At 55.5% G+C, this 19,088-nt stretch overlaps 1 protein-coding gene across 2 annotated transcripts in view; it reads left to right on the forward strand.

Moving 5' to 3' along the window:
• Positions 1-18,645, forward strand: part of SBK1 (SH3 domain binding kinase 1) — a 65,099-nt gene extending 46,454 nt beyond the window's left edge. For both annotated transcript variants that reach the window (XM_034951142.3, XM_034951143.3), the window contains exons 2-4: positions 12,199-12,431; positions 13,809-14,011; positions 14,891-18,645. In XM_034951142.3, the coding sequence (XP_034807033.1) occupies positions 12,199-12,431; positions 13,809-14,011; positions 14,891-15,736 (1,282 nt within the window). In that variant the 3' untranslated portion in view covers positions 15,737-18,645. The remainder of the gene's footprint in view (positions 1-12,198; positions 12,432-13,808; positions 14,012-14,890) is intronic.
• Positions 18,646-19,088: the final 443 nt, after the last annotated feature.

A 19,088-nucleotide genomic window follows, 5' to 3' on the forward strand; every position in this document is an offset into this window, starting at 1 on the left:
CAGATCTTTCTTTCTTTCTTTCTTTTCTTTTTTTAGAGATGGAGTTTTGCTCTTGTTGCCCAGGCTGGAGTGCAATGGTGCATCTCAGCTCACTGCAACCTCCACCTCCCAGGTTCAAGTGTTTCTTGTGCCTCAGCTTCCCAAGTAGCTGGGATTACAGGTGTGTGCTACCACACCTGGCTAATTTTGTACTTTTAGTAGAGACAGGGTTTCACCGTGTTGGTCAGGCTGGTCTCAAACTCCTGACCTCAGGTGATCCGCCTGCCTCGGCCTCCCAAAGTGCTGGGATTACAGGTGTGAGCCACCGCACCTGGCCCCGATCTCTCTCTCTTTCTTTGTTTCTTTTTTTTTTTTTTTTAGAGAGTCTTTCTCTGTCGTCCAGGCTGGAGTGCAGTGGTGCAATCTTGGCTTACTGCAACCTCTGCCTCCTGGGTTCAAGTGATTCTCCTGCCTCAGCCTCCCGAGTAGCTGGGATTACAGGTGCCTGCCACCACACCTGGCTAATTTTTGTATTTTAGTAGAGACCATGTTTCAACATGTTCCACCATGTTGGCCAGGCTGGCCTTGAATTCCTGACCTCAAGTGATCCACCCGCCTCAGCCTCCCAAAGTGCTGGGATTACAGGCATGAGCTACCGCACCCAGCCCTGATCTTTCGTATATACGTAGTCAGATAAACTGTCTTAAAACCAGATTTGACCCAATCCTTGCCTTGCTTACATATTTTCAGTGGATTCTTGAATGGGCATGTGGTGTTTTCTGTTCCACATCAATTTCTCTTCCTTACAGTAATGGCCCTCTCTCTGCCCGTGAAGTTTGGAAGGGATGTCTCCACCATGGTTTTGCAGGGAGGGCCTGGCCAATCAGCAGATCGATCCCATCTGCTAGGTCACTGTGACTTGTTCAGAGATGAACAAGTAACCAAAGGTGACCCACCGAGATCTAGCCCCAGGACTGTTGCTGCAGCCATCAGGAAAGAGGGACCCTCTCACCCTGGGCTGCAAAGCTGCAGGACACAGCTGTGCCGCTGCTGTGGGCTGGCTTTTCCATCATGGGGGAAGGGGAGAGCCCGCTTGAGAATAAAGCAATAAAGATATAAGCAGAGAGGAGAGAAAGGTGGAGAGATTTCCGATGACTTTGAGTTCTGGGGCCAAGCATGCCTAAAGCCAATTATACTCTTGAACATTTGTTTCATGAATCAATATACTTCCTTTTTGGCTTAATTCAGCTGGTTTGAGTTGAGTTTATGTAACTTGCAAGCTATTCGGGCTCAGGCACTGTGCGGGGTGTTGGCATGGGGTGCCTATGTTAGAGCAATGCAACAGACAAGTGGGAATGAGCCCACAAATCAGAGAGGCAGATAAAATATGGACACAGATAACCATGAGGCCAGGGCAATGGTCAGGGCTCCAACATTTCCAAGGAGGGCCCTGGCAGTAGGGATCCGGGTGGCTTCCTAAATCAGGAGGTGGCACCTGAATAGGCCTTGAAGGGGATTAACAACCCAGCAAGAAACCGAAGAGCTCCTTGAAAGCAAGCTCTGTGCCTTCCTCATCTCACTATTCCCAGCACTTAGCCAGGGTGTGACAAACGCTGGGTGAATAATTCTCTACGTGTTTGGGAAATTGTAACTTTTTATACTTGGCTTTCCTGAATGTGACCCTGTAGGCACATAGCTATTTTCCCAAGGGCCTGCGCAAAGTATCATTAGCCCCATTTTACAGGCACAGAGACTGATGGCCAGAGAGGAACAGTGATTTGCCGAAAGTTACGTAGGAAGTCAGTGGCAGGGCTGGGCTAGAAGCCAGGGCATCTGCAGGGCAAGGTGCTGTCTCCCTCCAGCAGCCCCAGCCCCAGCCCCAGCCCCAGCCCCAGCACAGTGCAGTACAGATGGGGGTGGCTGTGAGTAACAGCGGCCACTGTGAACAGAGAGGCTGGGGGTGCTAGAATAGGTTGATGATGCCAGCGGGGAGGAGAGTGATGATAAATAGCTGACACTCAGGGAACCCCTGTCATGTACCAAGCGCCTCATGTAAATGAACTCATCTAATCCCCACAATGTCCTATGACACAGAGACTTATTAACCCCAATACACAGATGTGGAAACTGAGGCACAGAGTGGTCATGTCATTTGTTCAAAATCATCCATCCAATAGGTGGCAGAGCCAAGATTCAAATCCAGGCACCATCACTCCAGTGTCCAAAAGCTTAACCACTGTGCTTCACTGTCTCTAAAATGACAGAGTAAAAATTACCATTTATTGGCTGGACGTGGTGGCTCACACCTGAAATCCCAGCACTTTGGGAGGCCAAGACGGGTGGATCACTTGAGGTCAGGAGTTAGAGACCAGCCTGGCCAGCATGGTGAAACCTCATCTCTACTAAAAATACAAAAATTAGCCGGGCGTGGTGGCTTACGCCTATAGTCCCAGCTACTAGGGAGGCTGAGGCAGGAGAATCGCTTGAACCCGGGAGACAGAGGTTGCAGTGAGCTGAGATTATGCCACTGCACTCCAGCCTGGGCAACAGAGTGAGACTCAGTCTCAAAAAAAAAAAAAAAAAAAAAAAAAAAAAGAAGAAAGAAAGAAAAGAAAAAATAAATAAATAAATTTCAAGATGCGTTTTGGAGGGGACATTAAAACCATAGCAATATCTCTTCCTGTAAAATGGGGATAGTGACGGTAGCACCCACCTCCCAGGGTTGCTGTGCTTATTATCTAATAGATTTAATCCACAGTGGTTAGCACAGTGCCTGGCATATAGTAAATGCTCAGGAAATATTTGCCAGCATAATTATTCTCCCACAGAGCAGGATAGGAACAAGCCGTCTTCTCTTTACAGGCTGGTCACTCTCCACCTACTTCTCTAACTGGGTCCTTGTCACTTGGTGCCCAGTATTGTCACTGTCCTGGTTAACCTCCTCTGGCCACATTCCAGGGAGTTGGACACGCTGAGGTTCAAATCTAATCTCTCTGGTTTGTTTTGAGACAGAGTCTCGCTGTCACCCAGGCTGGAGTGCAATGGCACAATCTCGGCTCACTGCCAGCTCCACCTCCCGGGTTCGTGCAATTCTCCTGCCTCAGCCCTCTAAATATCTAGGATTACAGGCGCCCACCACCACACCTGGCTAATTTTTGCATTTTTAGTAGAGATGGGGTTTCACCATGTTGTCCAGGCTGGTCTCAAACTCCTGATCTCAAGTGATCTGCCTGCCTCAGCCTCCCAAATTGCTGGGATTACAGGTGTGAGCCACCATGCTTGGGCTTTTTTTTTTTTTTTTTTTTTTTTTTTTTTGAGACAGGGTCTCACTCTGTTGAGACCTCCCAGGCTTAAGCGATCCTTTCACCTCAGCCTCCCAAGTATCTGGGACTATAGGCATGTGCCACCATGCCCAGCTAATTTTTTTGTTTCTTTGTAGATAGAGATGGAGGTCTTGCTATGTTACCCAGATGGTCTTGAACTCCTGGGCTCAAGCAACCCACCTGCCTTGGCCTCCCAATCCAACTGCTGGGATTACAGGCACAAGCTATCGTGCCTGGCGTTCTTTGGGGTGTGTGTGTGTGTGTGTGTGTGTGTGTGTGTGTGTGTGTGTGTATTTTGTTTTGTTTTTAATTGATAGAGATGGGGTCCTCACTCTGTTGTCCAGGCTGGAATACAGTGGTGTGATCATGTCTCACTGCAGCCTCGAACTCCTGACCTCAAGCAATCCTCCCACCTCGGCCTCCCAAAGTGGTGGGACTACAGGTGCCATCACATGCAGCCCCAGATCTGAGCTCTTCTGCTTACTTGCTGCATAACCCTTGAATTGGGGTAGTGCCAGCTGCTGTAACAAACAAGCCCCCATATCCCAGCAGCCAAACATGATCGAAGTTTCCCAGTGGCTCCCACAACAATGCAGACGGGCAATCCTCCACAGCAGGAGGCTTTCCACACAGTGACCTGGGGACCCAGGTGCTTCTTCTCTTGTGGCTCCACCATCTTCTGGGGTTTTGGAGTCCTCTGCATCAAACCAGCCACAGAAGAAGAGAGTGCAGATAAACCTTCCCCGATCCTTTGAAGCCCCAGGCTGACAGCGACACACATACCACTTCTGTGCACATTCCAGTGGGGAGCCAGTCACATGGCTGGCCTGGATGCAAGGGAGGCAACGTGGTTCCCTGCTGGATGGCCGCTCTCCAGCCCGACTTTGTAGTATAGGAGAGGACACACGCGTTGCTGAGGGACAGGTGGCTGTCTGTGTCATAACTATGGGCGGATCATCCACCTCTTGGGCCTCTTTTGTTGTCTGTTAAATAGAAGGCATCACTCAGTTGTGGCGATGACTGCACAGCCCTTTACGTTTACTCAACTCATTCAATTGTGCACTCCATGGGAGTTAGGTGGTATATAAGTTCTACCTCAATTAAGCTATTTTTTCAAAATAGGAATTCAAGCTGGACGTGGTGGCGCATGCCTGTGGTCCTAGCTACTCGGGAGGCTGAGGCAAGAGGATCATTTGAGCCTGGGGGTTCAAGACCAGCCTGGGCAAAATGGGGAAACCTTTTATTTTTTAAAAAAATAAAATAATAGGAAGCACCCCCCCTTCTCAGGGGTTTTGTGAGGACTCAATGAATGAAATTTTTCCAAGTTGGCCACACCATGTAGGTCTGTGTATACACGTGTGTCTGTGTGTGTGCGCATGTGTGCATGTGTGTCTGTGTGGATGCTTGTGCATCCGTGTGTGTGTTGGTGGGGAGAGCAACAAGGACTCCAAAGTAGGCCTGAGCCAGACGATGAGTTGGGTGTCGTTTCATAAGGGTGGTGCCAACGCTTGCCGACCGCCAGCAGGAAGTGGTGGGCGGCTCAGTCTTGCTTCTTGCTTGGGAAACCCTCCCCCACCACAGTGGCCCTCCCAGCTTGTGGCAGAGCCGTGACTACTGCCATGAAGCCGAGGGGGACCCCCACCCACCCTCAGCAACACAGATGGCAGATGGAGGCCTCCCTCAGGGCCGGTGAGGACACACCCTTGAGGCGTGAGGTGTGTGCGCCCTTCCTCCACCCTCTTGAGTGTGGGTGGATGCGGCGCTGACAGCCCAGCATGAACAGAGGTCAGAGAGGCCTCCGCTGCCTGGTGCTGGCAAGTTCACAGCCATCACATCCACAGCTGCTCCTGCAAGTGGAGGCAGGGACGACCAATGACAAAATACTTTGAGGGTCGAGTTCCCACTGAGACTCGGCCCTCTTCTGGGCCTCAGTTTCCCCACCTGGCTGGGGAATCTGGGTGCGATGTTCCCAATATCCTGCCTTGGGAAAGCACAAGAGTGAAAGGTACCAGCTTTGGAGCCAATACCAATGCTAGCTGTGTGACCTTGGGCAAGTTGCCTGTTTCCTCATCTCAAAAGCCTGTGCTGCAGCTCACACCTGTAATCCCAGCACTTTGAGAGGCCAAGGCAGGAGGACTGCTTGAGGCCAAGAATTGGAGACCAGCCAGGGCAGCATAGTGAGACCCTGTCTCTATTTTTTTAAAAGTGGAGCTAACAATAATGCCTACCTCGTATTTGTGAGGATTAAGTGCATTAGTCCTGAGAATGGCCAGGCAGGTGGTAAGTCCTGTGTGAATGTTGGTTCCATTATTATTGTTGTTACTTGATTTCTTCATGGTAGGGATGGGGAAGCAGAGGCCCAGAGCAGTGGTGTGACTTGCTCAAGGTCACCCAGCAAAAAAGTGGCGCACATTAGGATCAAGGCCAAGCCTCAAGGCCCATTGCTCCCCCTGTGCCTCCGACGCCACGTGCGCCGGAACTGGGTCAGAGGCAGCATGTACCTGGCGGATGACGTAGAGGCAGGGATGGGTGCGTGGATTAATTCCTTGTCTCCTGCTGACACCTTGCGGAGAAAAGGCCTGAAGGGAGAGGGAGGTGTGGAAGGAGAAGAAGGAGGGAGGGGACAGTAGGGGGACCCCCAAAGCTGAGCCCTGGGAACCAGGAAAGGGATGCAGGAGAGGGGTGAATCCGATCCAGCCCCTGCCCCTGGGGAGCTCTTGGTTTGTTGATGGGCAGACAGGGACACAGCTGAGGTATTCAACAAGGGCCCTGAGAGAGGGACAGGCAGCCCCTGTGAATCTTGCTGTTCAGCAGAGACAGGAGTCAGCACGTGTGAGGGCAGCAGGGAAGTCTTCCTGGAGGAGTGAGACCTGGCGATGAGGAGGCACGGCAGGGAGGTGGAACAGGCAGGAGACACTCTTCAGGAATTGAGGAGATAGAATAGAGGACACTAAAGCCTTAGAGAGGCCAGGGGTGGTGGCTTGGCAGGATCATCGCTTGAGGCTAGGAGTTTAAAAGCAGCCTGGGCAACATAGCGAGACCCCATCTCTAAACACAAAAAATAAAAAATTAGCTGTGCACCATGATGCACACCTGCAGTCCTAGCTACTCACAAGAAGGCTGAGATGGGAGGACTGCTTGAGCCCAGGAGTTCAAGGCTACAGTGAGCCATGATCTGCACTCCAGCCTGGGCAACAGAGCAAGATCCTATTTCTAAAAAAAAAAAAGAATTAAAGTAAATAAGTGCATTAAATAAAGCCATAGAGAGGCAGCGTGGGGTAGTGGTCAGAGCATGGGCTGAACCTGACAGTGGGGGGCACACATGGGGCCCAAACTGAGCCCACTGGACTGTGTCCCTGATCCAGCCCAGCCCTTCCCAGGGCAACTCTGAGGCAGACATACCAGAGGGCAGAGATAAGCCAAGCATCCTGTCCCTGGGTGTGGGAGGCAGGGAGGGCTTGTAGCCACTGGTGGCCACCAATTAAGCTCCCAGGGTACACAGAACAGCCTGAGGTGGCCTTGCAGGGCCAAAGCCCAAGGCGGGAGGATTGCACACGTGTGGATGTGTGTGCTGTATGCACGTGGACCGCCCACCTCAGCAGCCCTTGGGGACTCCACACACATCAGGAAAAGTAGGTCAGGGGAGCAGCCCAGCGTCTCCCTGGTGGGCGTGGGGAGGAGTTTGAGGCAAAGAGGGCTGCGTGCTCATCAGAGCCCCTGGGGGACAGCCCCACAGTCCACACAGAAAGGGCCCAAGGACACGCAGGCCCCGGGGAGGCCTGCACAGAAGCAGCCTTGCCTCTCCCTGCTGGTGTTGCCGCGGTCACCTCGGTTTTCTAACTCGGAAGCCTCATCACCCCGTTGGTGGGTGGACATTTCACAGGGGTTGGAAGAGATTTTTTCCAAGCCTGAGACCAGGGAAAGACAATCACTCGGAGATGTCGCCCCATGTAAGCCCAGCTGGTGGCTGCGGGAAAGAGCCAGTGCTGTCCAGCCCAGAGCTGGGACTGCGTGGAGATATGGTGGCAAGTGGCATGTCTGCGTTTGGATCAGCACACTAGAGTAGAGAGGAAGGGCATGTGGGACCGGGTTCTCTGGGCCTGGCACTGTTCCTACCTCTGGTGGAGGGGACTGTGGAATGAGCGAGGCCAGGGCACATGTTTAGGTGGAAATGAGCTAGGAAAGAAAAGACGGTTGCTGGAGAGGAAGTTCCTGTTGGAACAGGGGCAAGGAGGCCAAGTACAGTGGCTCAGGCCTGTAATCCCAGCACTTTGGGAGGCCGAGGCAGGAGGATTGTTTGAGCCCAGGAGTTCAAGACCAGCCTGGGCAACAAGGTGAGACCCCATCTCTACAAAAAATAAAATATGGGCCGGATGCGGTGGCTCACGCCTGTAACCCCAGCACTTTGGGAGGCTGAGGCGGGCAGATCACCTGAGGTCGGGAGTTCGAGACCAGCCTGACCAACATGGAGAAACCCTGTCTCTACTAAAAATACAAAAATTAGGTGTGGTGGCACATGCCTGTAATTGCAGCTACTCCGGAGGCTGAGGCAAAAGAATCGCTTGAACCCGGAAGGCAGAGGTTGCGGCGAGCCAAGATTGCGCCAGGCAACAAGAGGGAAACTCTGTCTCAAAATAAAATAAATAAAATACGAAAAAAAATTATCTGGGCGTGGTGGCACGCGCCTGTGGCCCCACCTTCTCAGGAGGCTGAGGTGGGAGGATTGCTTGAACCCAGGAGCTGGAGGCTTCAGTGAGCCATGGGGGCACCACTGCACTCCAGCCTGGGCAACAGAGCGAGACCCTGTTTAAAAAAAATTTAATTTAATTTAAAAAACGACAGGAGGCTGGGTGCGGTGGTTCACACCTGTAATCCCAGCACTTTGGAGGATTGCTTGAGGTGAGGAGTTCAAGACCAGCCTGGGCAACATGGTGAAACCCCATCTCTACAAAAAATACAAAAATTAGCCAGGTGTGGTGGCGTACACCTTGTGGTCCCAGCTACTCAGGAGGCTGAGATGGGAAGATTGCCAGAGTCTGGGATACAGAAGTTGCAGTGAACTGAGATCACGCCACTGGACTCCAGCCTGGGTGACAGAGCGAGACCCTGTCTTAAAAAAAAAAAAAACATACTGACAGGGGAGATGAGCTGGTTCATGAATGGAGGGAGGCAGGAGGCTGGGGAGACAGGGATGGGAGCAGGCTGCAGGGCGGGGAGGGGAGGGTTCCTTCCTCCCCAGCCAGCTGAGAGGACGGTGCAGATGGAGCTCCGTTTGGGGCTGGGTGGGAGGCCAGGAAGTTCTCTCCTGATGTTCCTCCTCTCCGTGTGAAGTGGGAGGCTGGGTCGTGCCGAGAGTGAAGGGGAAGGCAGAGGAGGAGGAGAGGCTTGGGGCCTGGAAGGGAGCCGCTGGGCTGGGAGAGGATGCGGGGCTCATGGAGTGCTCACCCCCTCCCAGCCTCCAGCAATGCCCACCCGCCCGCCCACCCTTGCTCAGCCAGAGAGAAAGCCGGTGATGATGACGAGAACAACACAGCAAGCCTGGGCACCTATGGAGCACTTACTGCATGCCACATGCCAGGGCTTCACGCCTGTTAACTTACTTAACCCTCACAAGAACGCATCGGGAGAAGGCACTGTTGTTGTTGTTGTTGTTGTCGTTATTATTATTATTATTATTATTATTATATTTAGATAGGGTCTCACTCTGTCATCCAGGCTGGAGTGCAGTGAAGTGATCATAGCTCACTGCAGTCTTGAATTCCTGGGTTCAAGCGATCCTTCTGCTTCAGCCTCCTGAGTAGCTGGGACCACAGGTGTGCACCACCATACCCAGCTAACTTTTTTTTTTTTTTTAATTTTTGTGGAGACAGGGTCTTGCTCAGGCCGGTCTCACACTCCTGGCCTCAAGCAATCCTCTCACCTTGGCCTCCCAGATTGCTGGGATCACAGATGTGAGCTACCTTGCATGGCCCAACGCACTATTATTATATCCTTTGTATAGATGAGGAAACTGAGGCACAGAGAGAGGAAGTAACTTGCCCAAGGACATCCAGCTAGCAAGTGACAGAGTTGGGACTCAGACCCAGGCTGTCTGGCTCTACATCTGTGCCTTCTCCCAGAGGGAGCTGTGGTCATTGTTCTTCAGGGTGCAGGGGTGCTTAGGAGCAGGCTAGGGACACTGGAGTGACATGTCTGGGATTAGAGGGAGAAGGGGCCAGGTGCGGTGGCTCATGCCTGTAATCCCAGCACTTTGGGAAGCCCAGGCAATGGATCACCTGAGGTCAGGAGTTCGAGATCAGCCTGGCCAACATGGTGAAACCCCATCTCTACTAAACATGCAAAAATTAGCCAGATATGGTGGCGCACACCTGTAATCCCAGCTACTTGGGAGGCTGAGGTGGGAGAATCGTTTGAACCCAAGAGGCGGAGGTTGCAAAAAGCCAAGATCACACCACTGCACTCCAGCCCAGGTGACAAGAGAGAAACTCCATCTCAAAAAAAAGGGAAAAAAGGGAGAAGGGAGTGCAGGGAGGGTAGAGGGAGGCTGCACCAGGAAGCAGGTGCTCAGGGGCTGGAGGCTGGTGGCAGCTTCTAAAGGAGGCAGCCCTGGCCTCTCTTGCCGGTGCACACACAGATACATACTCATGTGTGCCTGCGCCTGGGAAAGGCTCGTCCCCCCTAGTCTACCTCTCTCCATTTACAGATGAGAAATGAATGCCCAGAGTGGTTGCCTGGAAGACAGGGGTTGGGGGGATGGGGTTTTAGAAAGGGGCAAAAGGAAACTTTGGGGTAATGGATGTGTTCGTGGTCTCGACGGCAGGGATGTATACATATGTCAGAATCATCACACTGTACACTTCAAATATGTGTAGTTTTTTGAACACCAAATATACCTCAATAAAACTAGAAAAATGACATGAGATAAGGGGAAATAAAGAAATGAAGGCCACGGATGGAGAGTTAGTTCACTGTCACCCACATGACAAGTCAGGTCTTAGCCCAAGTGGTGGCTCACGCTGTAGTCCCAGCATTTTGGGAGGCTAAGGTGGAAGGATCGCTTGATCTCAGGAGTTCGAGACCAGCCTGGAAAACACAGCAAGACCCCATCTCTCCAAAAAATTTAAACATCAGCCAGATGTGGTGGTGCATGCTTGCAGTCCCAGCTACTCAGGAGGCTGAGGCAGGAGGATCCCTTGAGCCCAGGAGTTCGAGGCTGCAGTGAGCTATGATCACCCTACTGCCCTTCAGCCTGGGCAACAGAGCAAGACCCTGTCTCAATACAAATACAGTTTTTTTTTTGAGACGGAGTCTTGTTCTGTCGCCCAGGCTGGAATGCAGTGGCACGATCTCTGCTCACTGCAGCCTCCGCCTCCAGGGTTCAAGAAGTTCTCCTACCTCAGCCTCCCAAGTAGCTGGGATTACAGGCGTGCATCACCATGCCCAACTAATTTTTGTATTTTTAGTAGAGACAGGGTTCCGCCACATTGACCAGTCTGGTCTCGAACTCCTGACCTCAAGTGATCCGCCCACTCAGCCTCCCAAAGTGCTGGGATTACAGTTGTGAGCCACCGTGCCCAGCCTAAATACAATTTTTTAAAAAGTCAGGTTGGCCAGGCGCAGTGTTCATTAGTCGGGTGGTGAGGTCGTCTGCGGTGGGGGAGGCACTGCCAGGCTGTGCTGATGTGTGGCCATGTGTGTGGTGGGATGGTGTGGCCACGTCTATACCATCCTGCCAGTTTGGCCTGAGACCACGTGGCCAAGGTATGTGATGATGCAATCATGGCCCTCAGACCTCTTCCCCACCCCCTACCTTACGGACAGCCATACCACTTTCGATCGTAATATACAACTGATGTGATCACTGTGTCTACTGCCCTTCTCCCCCTGGGGTGTAAGCCCCATGGTGGCAGGGAATCCTAGGTGTTTGTTCCATGCTGTGTCCTCCAGGCTTTGGAGAGCCCTGGGGAACAGCAGGTGCTTCGTCAGTACTTGTGAATAGGCTGGGCACAGTGGCTCATGCTGGTAATCCTAGTGCTTTGGGAGGCTGAGGTGGAAGGATCACTTGAGGCCAGGAGTTCTAGACCAGCCTGGGCAACATAGAGAGATGCCAACTCTACAAAAAAAAAATTAAAAATTAGGCGTGATAGGTGCAGCAAACTACCATGGCACACGTTTACCTATGTAACAAGCCTGCACATCCTGCACATGTACCCCAGAACTAAAAATTAAAATAAATAAAAATTAGCCAGGTGTGGTGGCACATGCCTGTAATCCAATCTACTCAGGAGGCTGAGATGGGAGGATAGCTTAAGCCTGGGAGGTCGAGGCTGCAGTGAGCTGTGATTGCGCCACTGCACTCCAGCCTGGGTGACAGAGCAAGACCCTGTCTCAGAAATAAAAATAACAACAAGCCGGGTGCAGTAGCTCATGCCTGTAATCCCAGCACTTTGGGAGGGCCAGGCAGAGGGATCACTTGAATCCAGGATTTCGACACCAGCCTGGGCCACATAGTGGGACCCCCCTCTCTACAATCCAAATAAAACCAACGCTTCTGAATGGGAGTACCCGTGTGAACTCGGTACCTGGCTGTGTCTGTGTGACATAAACAGGGGCCTTGCCTGACACTGTGTGCGGGTGGCAGCATGAGGCAGAGGGGCTGGTGCCACCAAGCGCAGGGTCTGGCAGTGACTGGTCTTGGGGGAGCTGACTCAGGCCTGGCCCCTGAGGCTTTGGGGAAGGCGACGCGACCAAGATGCTTGTCACCCCCTTGTGGTTATCTTGGGCCTGGCATCCGGGCCCATCCTCAAGTTTTCTGGGTTCTGGGGAGGGCGGAGGGGCTGGAGGAGGGGACCCTTGCCTGATGTCACACTTCATGCTCACCACCCCTACCCAACAGGGAGAAGATGAGCGTGGGCTGCCCAGAGCCTGAGCCGCCCCGCTCCCTGACCTGCTGTGGGCCGGGGACTGCCCCTGGGCCTGGTGCCGGTGTGCCCCTTCTCACTGAAGACATGCAGGCCCTGACTCTCCGCACACTGGCCGCCAGCGACGTCACCAAGCACTACGAACTAGTCCGGGAGCTGGGCAAAGGCACCTATGGGAAGGTTGACCTGGTGGTCTACAAGGGCACAGGTGAACAAGTGCAGGGTGGCAGGGCTGAGAGGTTGGGGTGGGGCAGGGCTGGGAGGTCAGGGTCGGGGGACATGACCTTGCAGCTGGGCCGGGGCTCTCTGGTGCTCTGTGGAAGCCAGGAGGCAGGGTCAGGGGCCAGATGGAGAGGATGAGGCCTGAGGCAGCCCAGGGGGAAGGAGACTGGGCAGATGGGGCAAGGGAGGAATCCGGGGCAGAGTGGCCAGGGTACAGGATGGGCTGCTGTGGGGCCATCTGGGGTGACTTTGAGACAGCCAAGGGGCTGTGCCAGGAGTGTCTGGGGAGGGCAGGGCTGCCGGCTGTGTCTGAGTATCACCAGCGTCTCAGGGATGTCTGGCCCCAGGAAGGTGGATGGAGAGTGAGGGTGGTTCCTCAGGAACAGGGTGCCACACTTAATGGGTGGTGGAAGGACCTGTGAGGTCAATATTGCAGTCACCATCTCTCAGGTGAGGACAGGGAGACCTAGGCCAATTCAGCCACATAGCCAATGCCCTGCAGCTACAGAGGCTGTGAACCAAAACGAGACCCCAGGAGTCATCTCCAGAGCCTTGTCGCTTAGTCACTGAGCTTGATACCTCCCCCACACTGTAGGTCACAGCCGTGCCACCCAGCCAGCCAGGGGCTGGGGCTGCGTGAGCTCCCACAGCTGCACGCGCTTCGGTCCAGGGGCTTTGTGCTAACTGAGGGCAGCAGGAGGAGCACCTAACATGGGGTCACCTGAGCTTTGTTACTTGCTTGCTGTGTGACCTTGAGCAAGTGACTTCACCTCTCTGTGCTTCACAGTCCTTCTCTGTAAAATAGGGTAACATTAGTGCACAACCCATACAATCATAATGAAGTGTGAGTTGTGAATGTGCAGTGCTGAAGGCAGGGCCTGCGATGTGTAAATGCTCCGTGGACACACATGTGTGCTCCACCCAGCTATGTACCAGATGGGCACAGATGCTTGCCCAGGCACAGAGTTGTGGACACATGCCTTGCAGTGTCTCATTTCTTATTCATTCATCCATTTAGCAAGACAGGAAGCTTAGGGAGACCCGTTCTAGATGGGGTAGGCTGACAAGATAAATAAGCATATGGCGGGCAGGACAAAATGAGAGAGGTGGAGGGCATCACAGGCCCCCTCGCCCCCTCCTCTTGGAGAGCTGCAGAGTGGGTGTAGAAGGCTCAGGTTGACCCTGCCTGCATGGCCTTGGGCAAGTCCTTTCCTCTCTCTGGGTCTGTTCCCATCCGTGAGATGAGGACAGTCATGCCTGCTGGGGACCCTGTTGCACCAGGGTCCAGAGACAGGCATGGGTGCATCCAGTGCAGAGGCACTGGGAGAGGGGGCTTCAACCCTGTTGCCGTTGCTCCCATCAGGCACAAAAATGGCACTGAAGTTTGTGAACAAGAGCAAAACCAAGCTGAAGAACTTCCTACGGGAGGTGAGCATCACCAACAGCCTCTCCTCCAGCCCCTTCATCATCAAGGTCTTTGACGTGGTCTTTGAGACAGAGGACTGCTACGTCTTTGCCCAGGAGTACGCACCTGCTGGGGACCTGTTTGACATCATCCCTCCCCAGGTACTCGGGATGGTGGCATAGGGCGGGGAAAGGGTCTTCAGGGTCCCAGAGTGTGAGAGTGGGAGTGGAGTCAGACCATTTAATTAACAAGTATTTACTGGGTGCCTGCTGTATGTCAGTTACCATTTGGGGAGGTGGGGATGTGCAGTAAGGAAGACAAAAGTCCCTGTTCTAGTGGGAAACTGACACTCCACAGCGGGCCAGATAATAACAGATGGAGATGAGTGCCTAAAAGGAGACAGTGAGAATGATGGGATGAAGTCACTGGCCCTCCCCTGGGGCTACACAAGAGGAGAGGTGTCAGATCCACCTGGGAAGGGGCCCTCAGAGGAAGCGACCCTGGAACCGGGACGGTGGGGGAGGGTTCCAGGCACTAGCTTTAAATCTGCTCTGCCACTTGCTGGCTGAGTGATGAGACCTTCGGAGCAGGTCCTCCTTCTTTGCTGAGCACCTACTACATGCCAGAATCTGGAGACACAGATGCACGGACACAGCAGGGAACAGGACGGGAAGCTCAGGGAGCCCCGTTCTAGTTGGGGAAGACCGACGAGATAAGTATCTAGCAGGCAGGGCAAAATGACAGCAGGTGGAGGGCGCCGCGGACCCCTTCATCAACCTCCTGGAGAGCCGCGTGTCCCTCCTGGAGCCCCGATGTCCCCATAGGAGAAGCATGCATGGTAGCCACTATGAGGATTGGATGAGACAGCGAGGGAAAGGGCGCTCAGCAGCATCCGGGCCGCGTCTGCGCGGTCGCCCCAGTTACTGGGGACAGGGTGGGAGGCGAAAACCGCCTTGCTAGAGAGGGAGCTGGAGGGGAGGGCGGCGGGGCGGGCGCTGGAGAGCTGGAAACTGAGCGCGGCTTCCCCCGGCCGCACGCAGGTGGGGCTCCCTGAGGACACGGTGAAGCGCTGTGTGCAGCAGCTGGGCCTGGCGCTGGACTTCATGCACGGGCGGCAGCTGGTGCACCGCGACATCAAGCCCGAGAACGTGCTGCTGTTCGACCGCGAGTGCCGCCGCGTAAAGCTGGCCGACTTCGGCATGACGCGCCGCGTGGGCTGCCGCGTCAAGCGCGTGAGCGGCACCATCCCTTACACGGCGCCTGAGGTGTGCCAGGCGGGCCGCGCCGACGGGCTGGCGGTGGACACGGGCGTGGACGTGTGGGCCTTCGGCGTGCTCATCTTCTGCGTGCTCACCGGCAACTTCCCGTGGGAGGCGGCGTCGGGCGCCGACGCCTTCTTCGAGGAGTTCGTGCGCTGGCAGCGGGGCCGCCTGCCGGGGCTGCCTTCGCAGTGGCGCCGCTTCACCGAGCCCGCGCTGCGCATGTTCCAGCGCTTACTGGCCCTGGAGCCCGAGCGCCGCGGCCCAGCCAAGGAGGTGTTCCGCTTCCTCAAGCACGAGCTCACGTCCGAGCTGCGCCGCCGGCCCTCGCACCGCGCGCGCAAGCCCCCCGGGGACCGCCCGCCCGCCGCCGGGCCACTGCGCCTCGAGGCGCCTGGGCCGCTCAAGCGGACGGTGCTGACCGAGAGCGGCAGCGGCTCCCGGCCCGCGCCCCCCGCCGTCGGGTCGGTGCCCGTGCCCGTGCCGGTGCCGGTGCCCGTGCCGGTGCCTGTGCCTGTGCCCGAGCCCGGCCTAGCTCCCCAGGGGCCCCCCGGCCGGACCGACGGCCGCGCGGACAAGAGCAAAGGGCAGGTGGTGCTGGCCACGGCCATCGAGATCTGCGTCTGAGTCGCCTCCGCCGCCCTCGGACCCGGGAGCAGCCCGGGCCCGCCCCGAGCCGGTGCCCGGTGCGGCGGTAGGGAATGGAGCCACCTCGCCGCGGGGCAGGGGGCGCAGCGGTAGACTAGGCAGGACGCGGCCCGGCACCTGGTCCATCCCCGGCGGGCTGGTGAGGGGGCCACCAAAGACCCCTAGCGCGGCCTGGTGAGCGGGGGCTTGGCCCAGAGGAGCCAAGCCCCACAGACCCGAGAATTCGGAGGCCACCACACAACACACACACACACACACATACACACACGCCAGGAGCAAGGGAGCTTTCGGGCCACACTCCCAGACGCCTCCCTGAGCCCTGGAACCCGGACTCGTTGCTCCTGGCCTTCCATACCCCCTGGCAGATCATCCTGCGGTCCCACCCCAGATCCCCTCCTCCTCGCCATCCCATTCTGCCCCCTCCCCACCCTGGGTACAGAAAGGGACTGAAGTGTTGGGCAGAGAGGGGGCTTAAGGCCCCTGGGCACAGGCTGGGATCAGGGCAGTGAGCGAAGGGCAGCTGTGTCCTGCCCTCCCTTCTGGAGGCTGGAGGGGAGAGGCCAAAAGCCCTTGGAAAATGTAGCAAATGTCTGGATGTCGCATAAGTGCGTGTATGTGCGGGACAGGCCCCGAGAAGCTAGTGACTCCTGCACATCCCCATTGCACAAATGAAATCACAGCCCAGGAGGGAGGGTAGCTTGGCACTGGCTGAGAAATAGAGCTCTCTCCCCGCCCCTCCCCCTAACCACAAGGGATTGTCCTGACAACTTGTGGGGATAGAAGGGCTCACAGGGCAGGGGTCTCAGCTGCCCCCATCTTTAGGGCAGGGGAGTGAGTGTGGAGCCGAGAGCAGGGCCCAGCTCCCCCTGCCAGCCGCACTGTCCCAGGCCCAGGGACCTCTGCCAGGTCCTCCCAGCCCTTGCCACACAGCCTAGACGTAGTAGCCTGGGCTTCCAGCAGGTGGCGAGCTGGTTCGTGCTGGAAATTTCTCCTGGGTTTCTTGAGGTCAAACATGCCAACCTCCAAGACCCCATCCTCACGTCACCCACTTTTCTGGCGCTGGAGTGTGCAGGGCGTAGGACCTGCATGTGTGGGTGTGAGAATGGGGGCGGTGGACACCAGGGGGCGAGTGTGTGACTAGGTGTGTGTGCACATGTGTAGGGTGCAGACGCATGGGTGCCATCCTTTGCGTTCAGTGACTGTGCGTCCAGACCCCTCACCAGCGGCCCCCCCACCACACCCTGGTCCTCCCAGGCAGCTGTCCCAGGGCGCCCAGGCCTGCCTTGCACCACAGCCCTCAGGAAATCCGGCAAGGAGGCCCCTGCAGGTTGGTTCAGGCCCCCAGGCAGCAAAACAGAGACAACAGCACCCCCGCCTGACCCCCTGCTCCTCTCTGTGGAGGCCCGGGACCCCCGCAATAAGCACCACATGGGTGAGGCTGTCCCTGTCAGGGTCCCCTGCCAGGGTCCCTCCTGGGGTTCTGGGCCATTTGAGGGGCTCTTTGATGGGCCAGGCCGGCCAGAGTGAACTCCGAGCACTTTCTGGCTGGTGCCCCAACCTCTCCACTCCCCACTCATTCCAACCTTGAAAAAGGGCTATAGGTCCCCTGCCCTGCCCGGGTCCAGTTTACAAACAGTGTGGGGTGGCCCCAGGGCCTGGCCCCACTCTCCCCGCTGTGCCCACTCCTCTCCAGACTCCACCTCCCCAGTGGGTATGGGCCCTCCACATGCCAGGTAAGTAGCAAACCCCCACTCCCTCCAAGGACCAGGTCTCAGAGAAGGCCCTGGTCACTGCCCCCGGCCCACCTGGAGCCCATCGGGGCTGCCTCTCCCAGCCGCGACTTCTCCTTTTGCCTTAGGCCTCGCGACATCCTGATCTCTCCTGCAATAACTAGGAATCGAGATTCCACAGTAGACGTCCCTTGCCGTGCTCTCTCTCTCTCTCTCTCTCTCTCTCACTCTCTCTCTCTCTCCTCTCTTTCTCTCTCTCCCTCTCTCTGTTAAGATCCTGTTCGGGAGTTTCCCCAGCCGTTGTAGTATCTAGTATGTTAGAGTTGGGAGGGGACCGTAGTTATGTAGCCCAGCCCCCTCATTCCCAGAGGCACCCAGAGGGCCAGCCTCCAGCCTGACCCCAGAGCAGAACCGGAACACCAGGTTGGGGCCCTGGTGCTGCCACCTCCTCTGCTGGTCGGCCTGGGACCCTTTGCCCCTTAGGAGAGGTGTTGGTCACAGATGTTTACCTCAGTTTATGTCACTGTCGAAGAAACAAAAAATAATAGCAAAAAATAACACTGTAGACATGAAGACTTAGAAGACAAAAAAAAAAAAAAAATCACACACAAAAAATCTCCCCTGTTGCGATTCTTCTGTGAAGGTACAGTGTGTATGTGTGTATGTGTATGTGTGTGCGCGTGTGCGTGTCTCTGTCCCACGCTGGGCAGGCCAGGGCATCCCGGCCTCTGTCCCAGACCCTGTGTCCCCCACACTGCCCCCTGTCCTTCGGTGCTTCCCAGAGACCCCTCTGAGCTGGCCTGTGGGGCACGGGAAGCCCCCTGGATGGGAGGCGGGGCCACAGGTCGGCTAGAGGGTCTCCACCAGGCCCACTGAACAGAACCCCACGGCTGCCAGAATGTTCCCTGAGCCCACACTGTGGCCAGTGGGACAGTCCTGGTGGCTGACATCAGCGTCCATGCTTGGCTCAGGGCCTGGGGCAGGGTCCTGGGTAGAGTCCTAGCCCCAGAGCCCCAGCCCCTCATGTCTTGCCGCCCTTCCTCCATGTGTTTGTAAATACTCTGGCATCCTTTGGCCCTGAGAAGGTTTTTAAATGTGTTATTTACTTCTCTAAACATGACGATTGCTATAAAAATAAACAAAAGTTTAGAAAAATGACCACTGGGTGGCTGTCTTTTCTCAAGTTTGGGGTGGAGAGGGCGGTGGGGGTGGGGGCACACAGGTACTCTAGAAACTGAAAACTTGGGCTGGGCGGAGTGGCTCACATCTATAATCCCAGCACTTTGGGAGGCCGAGGCGGGCGGATCACCTGAGGTCAGGAGTTCAAGACTAGCCTGGCCAACATGGTGAAACCCCCGTCTCTACTAAAAATACAAAATTAGCTGGGCGCGATGGCGCACGCCTGTACTCCCAGCTACTTGGGAGGCTGAGGCAGAAGAATCGCTTGAACCCGGTAGGTGGAGGTTGCAGTGAGCCGAGATCGCGCCATTGTACTCCAGCCTGGACAACAAGAGCAAAGCTCCATCTCAAAAAAAAAAAGAAAACTTGACCTTGACATAGGCTCTAGGCCTCCTGTGACCTCTCAGAACTTGAGCGTGAGG

This window comes from Pan paniscus, chromosome 18 (assembly GCF_029289425.2).
Source record: "Pan paniscus chromosome 18, NHGRI_mPanPan1-v2.0_pri, whole genome shotgun sequence".
Taxonomy (NCBI): domain Eukaryota; kingdom Metazoa; phylum Chordata; class Mammalia; order Primates; family Hominidae; genus Pan; species Pan paniscus.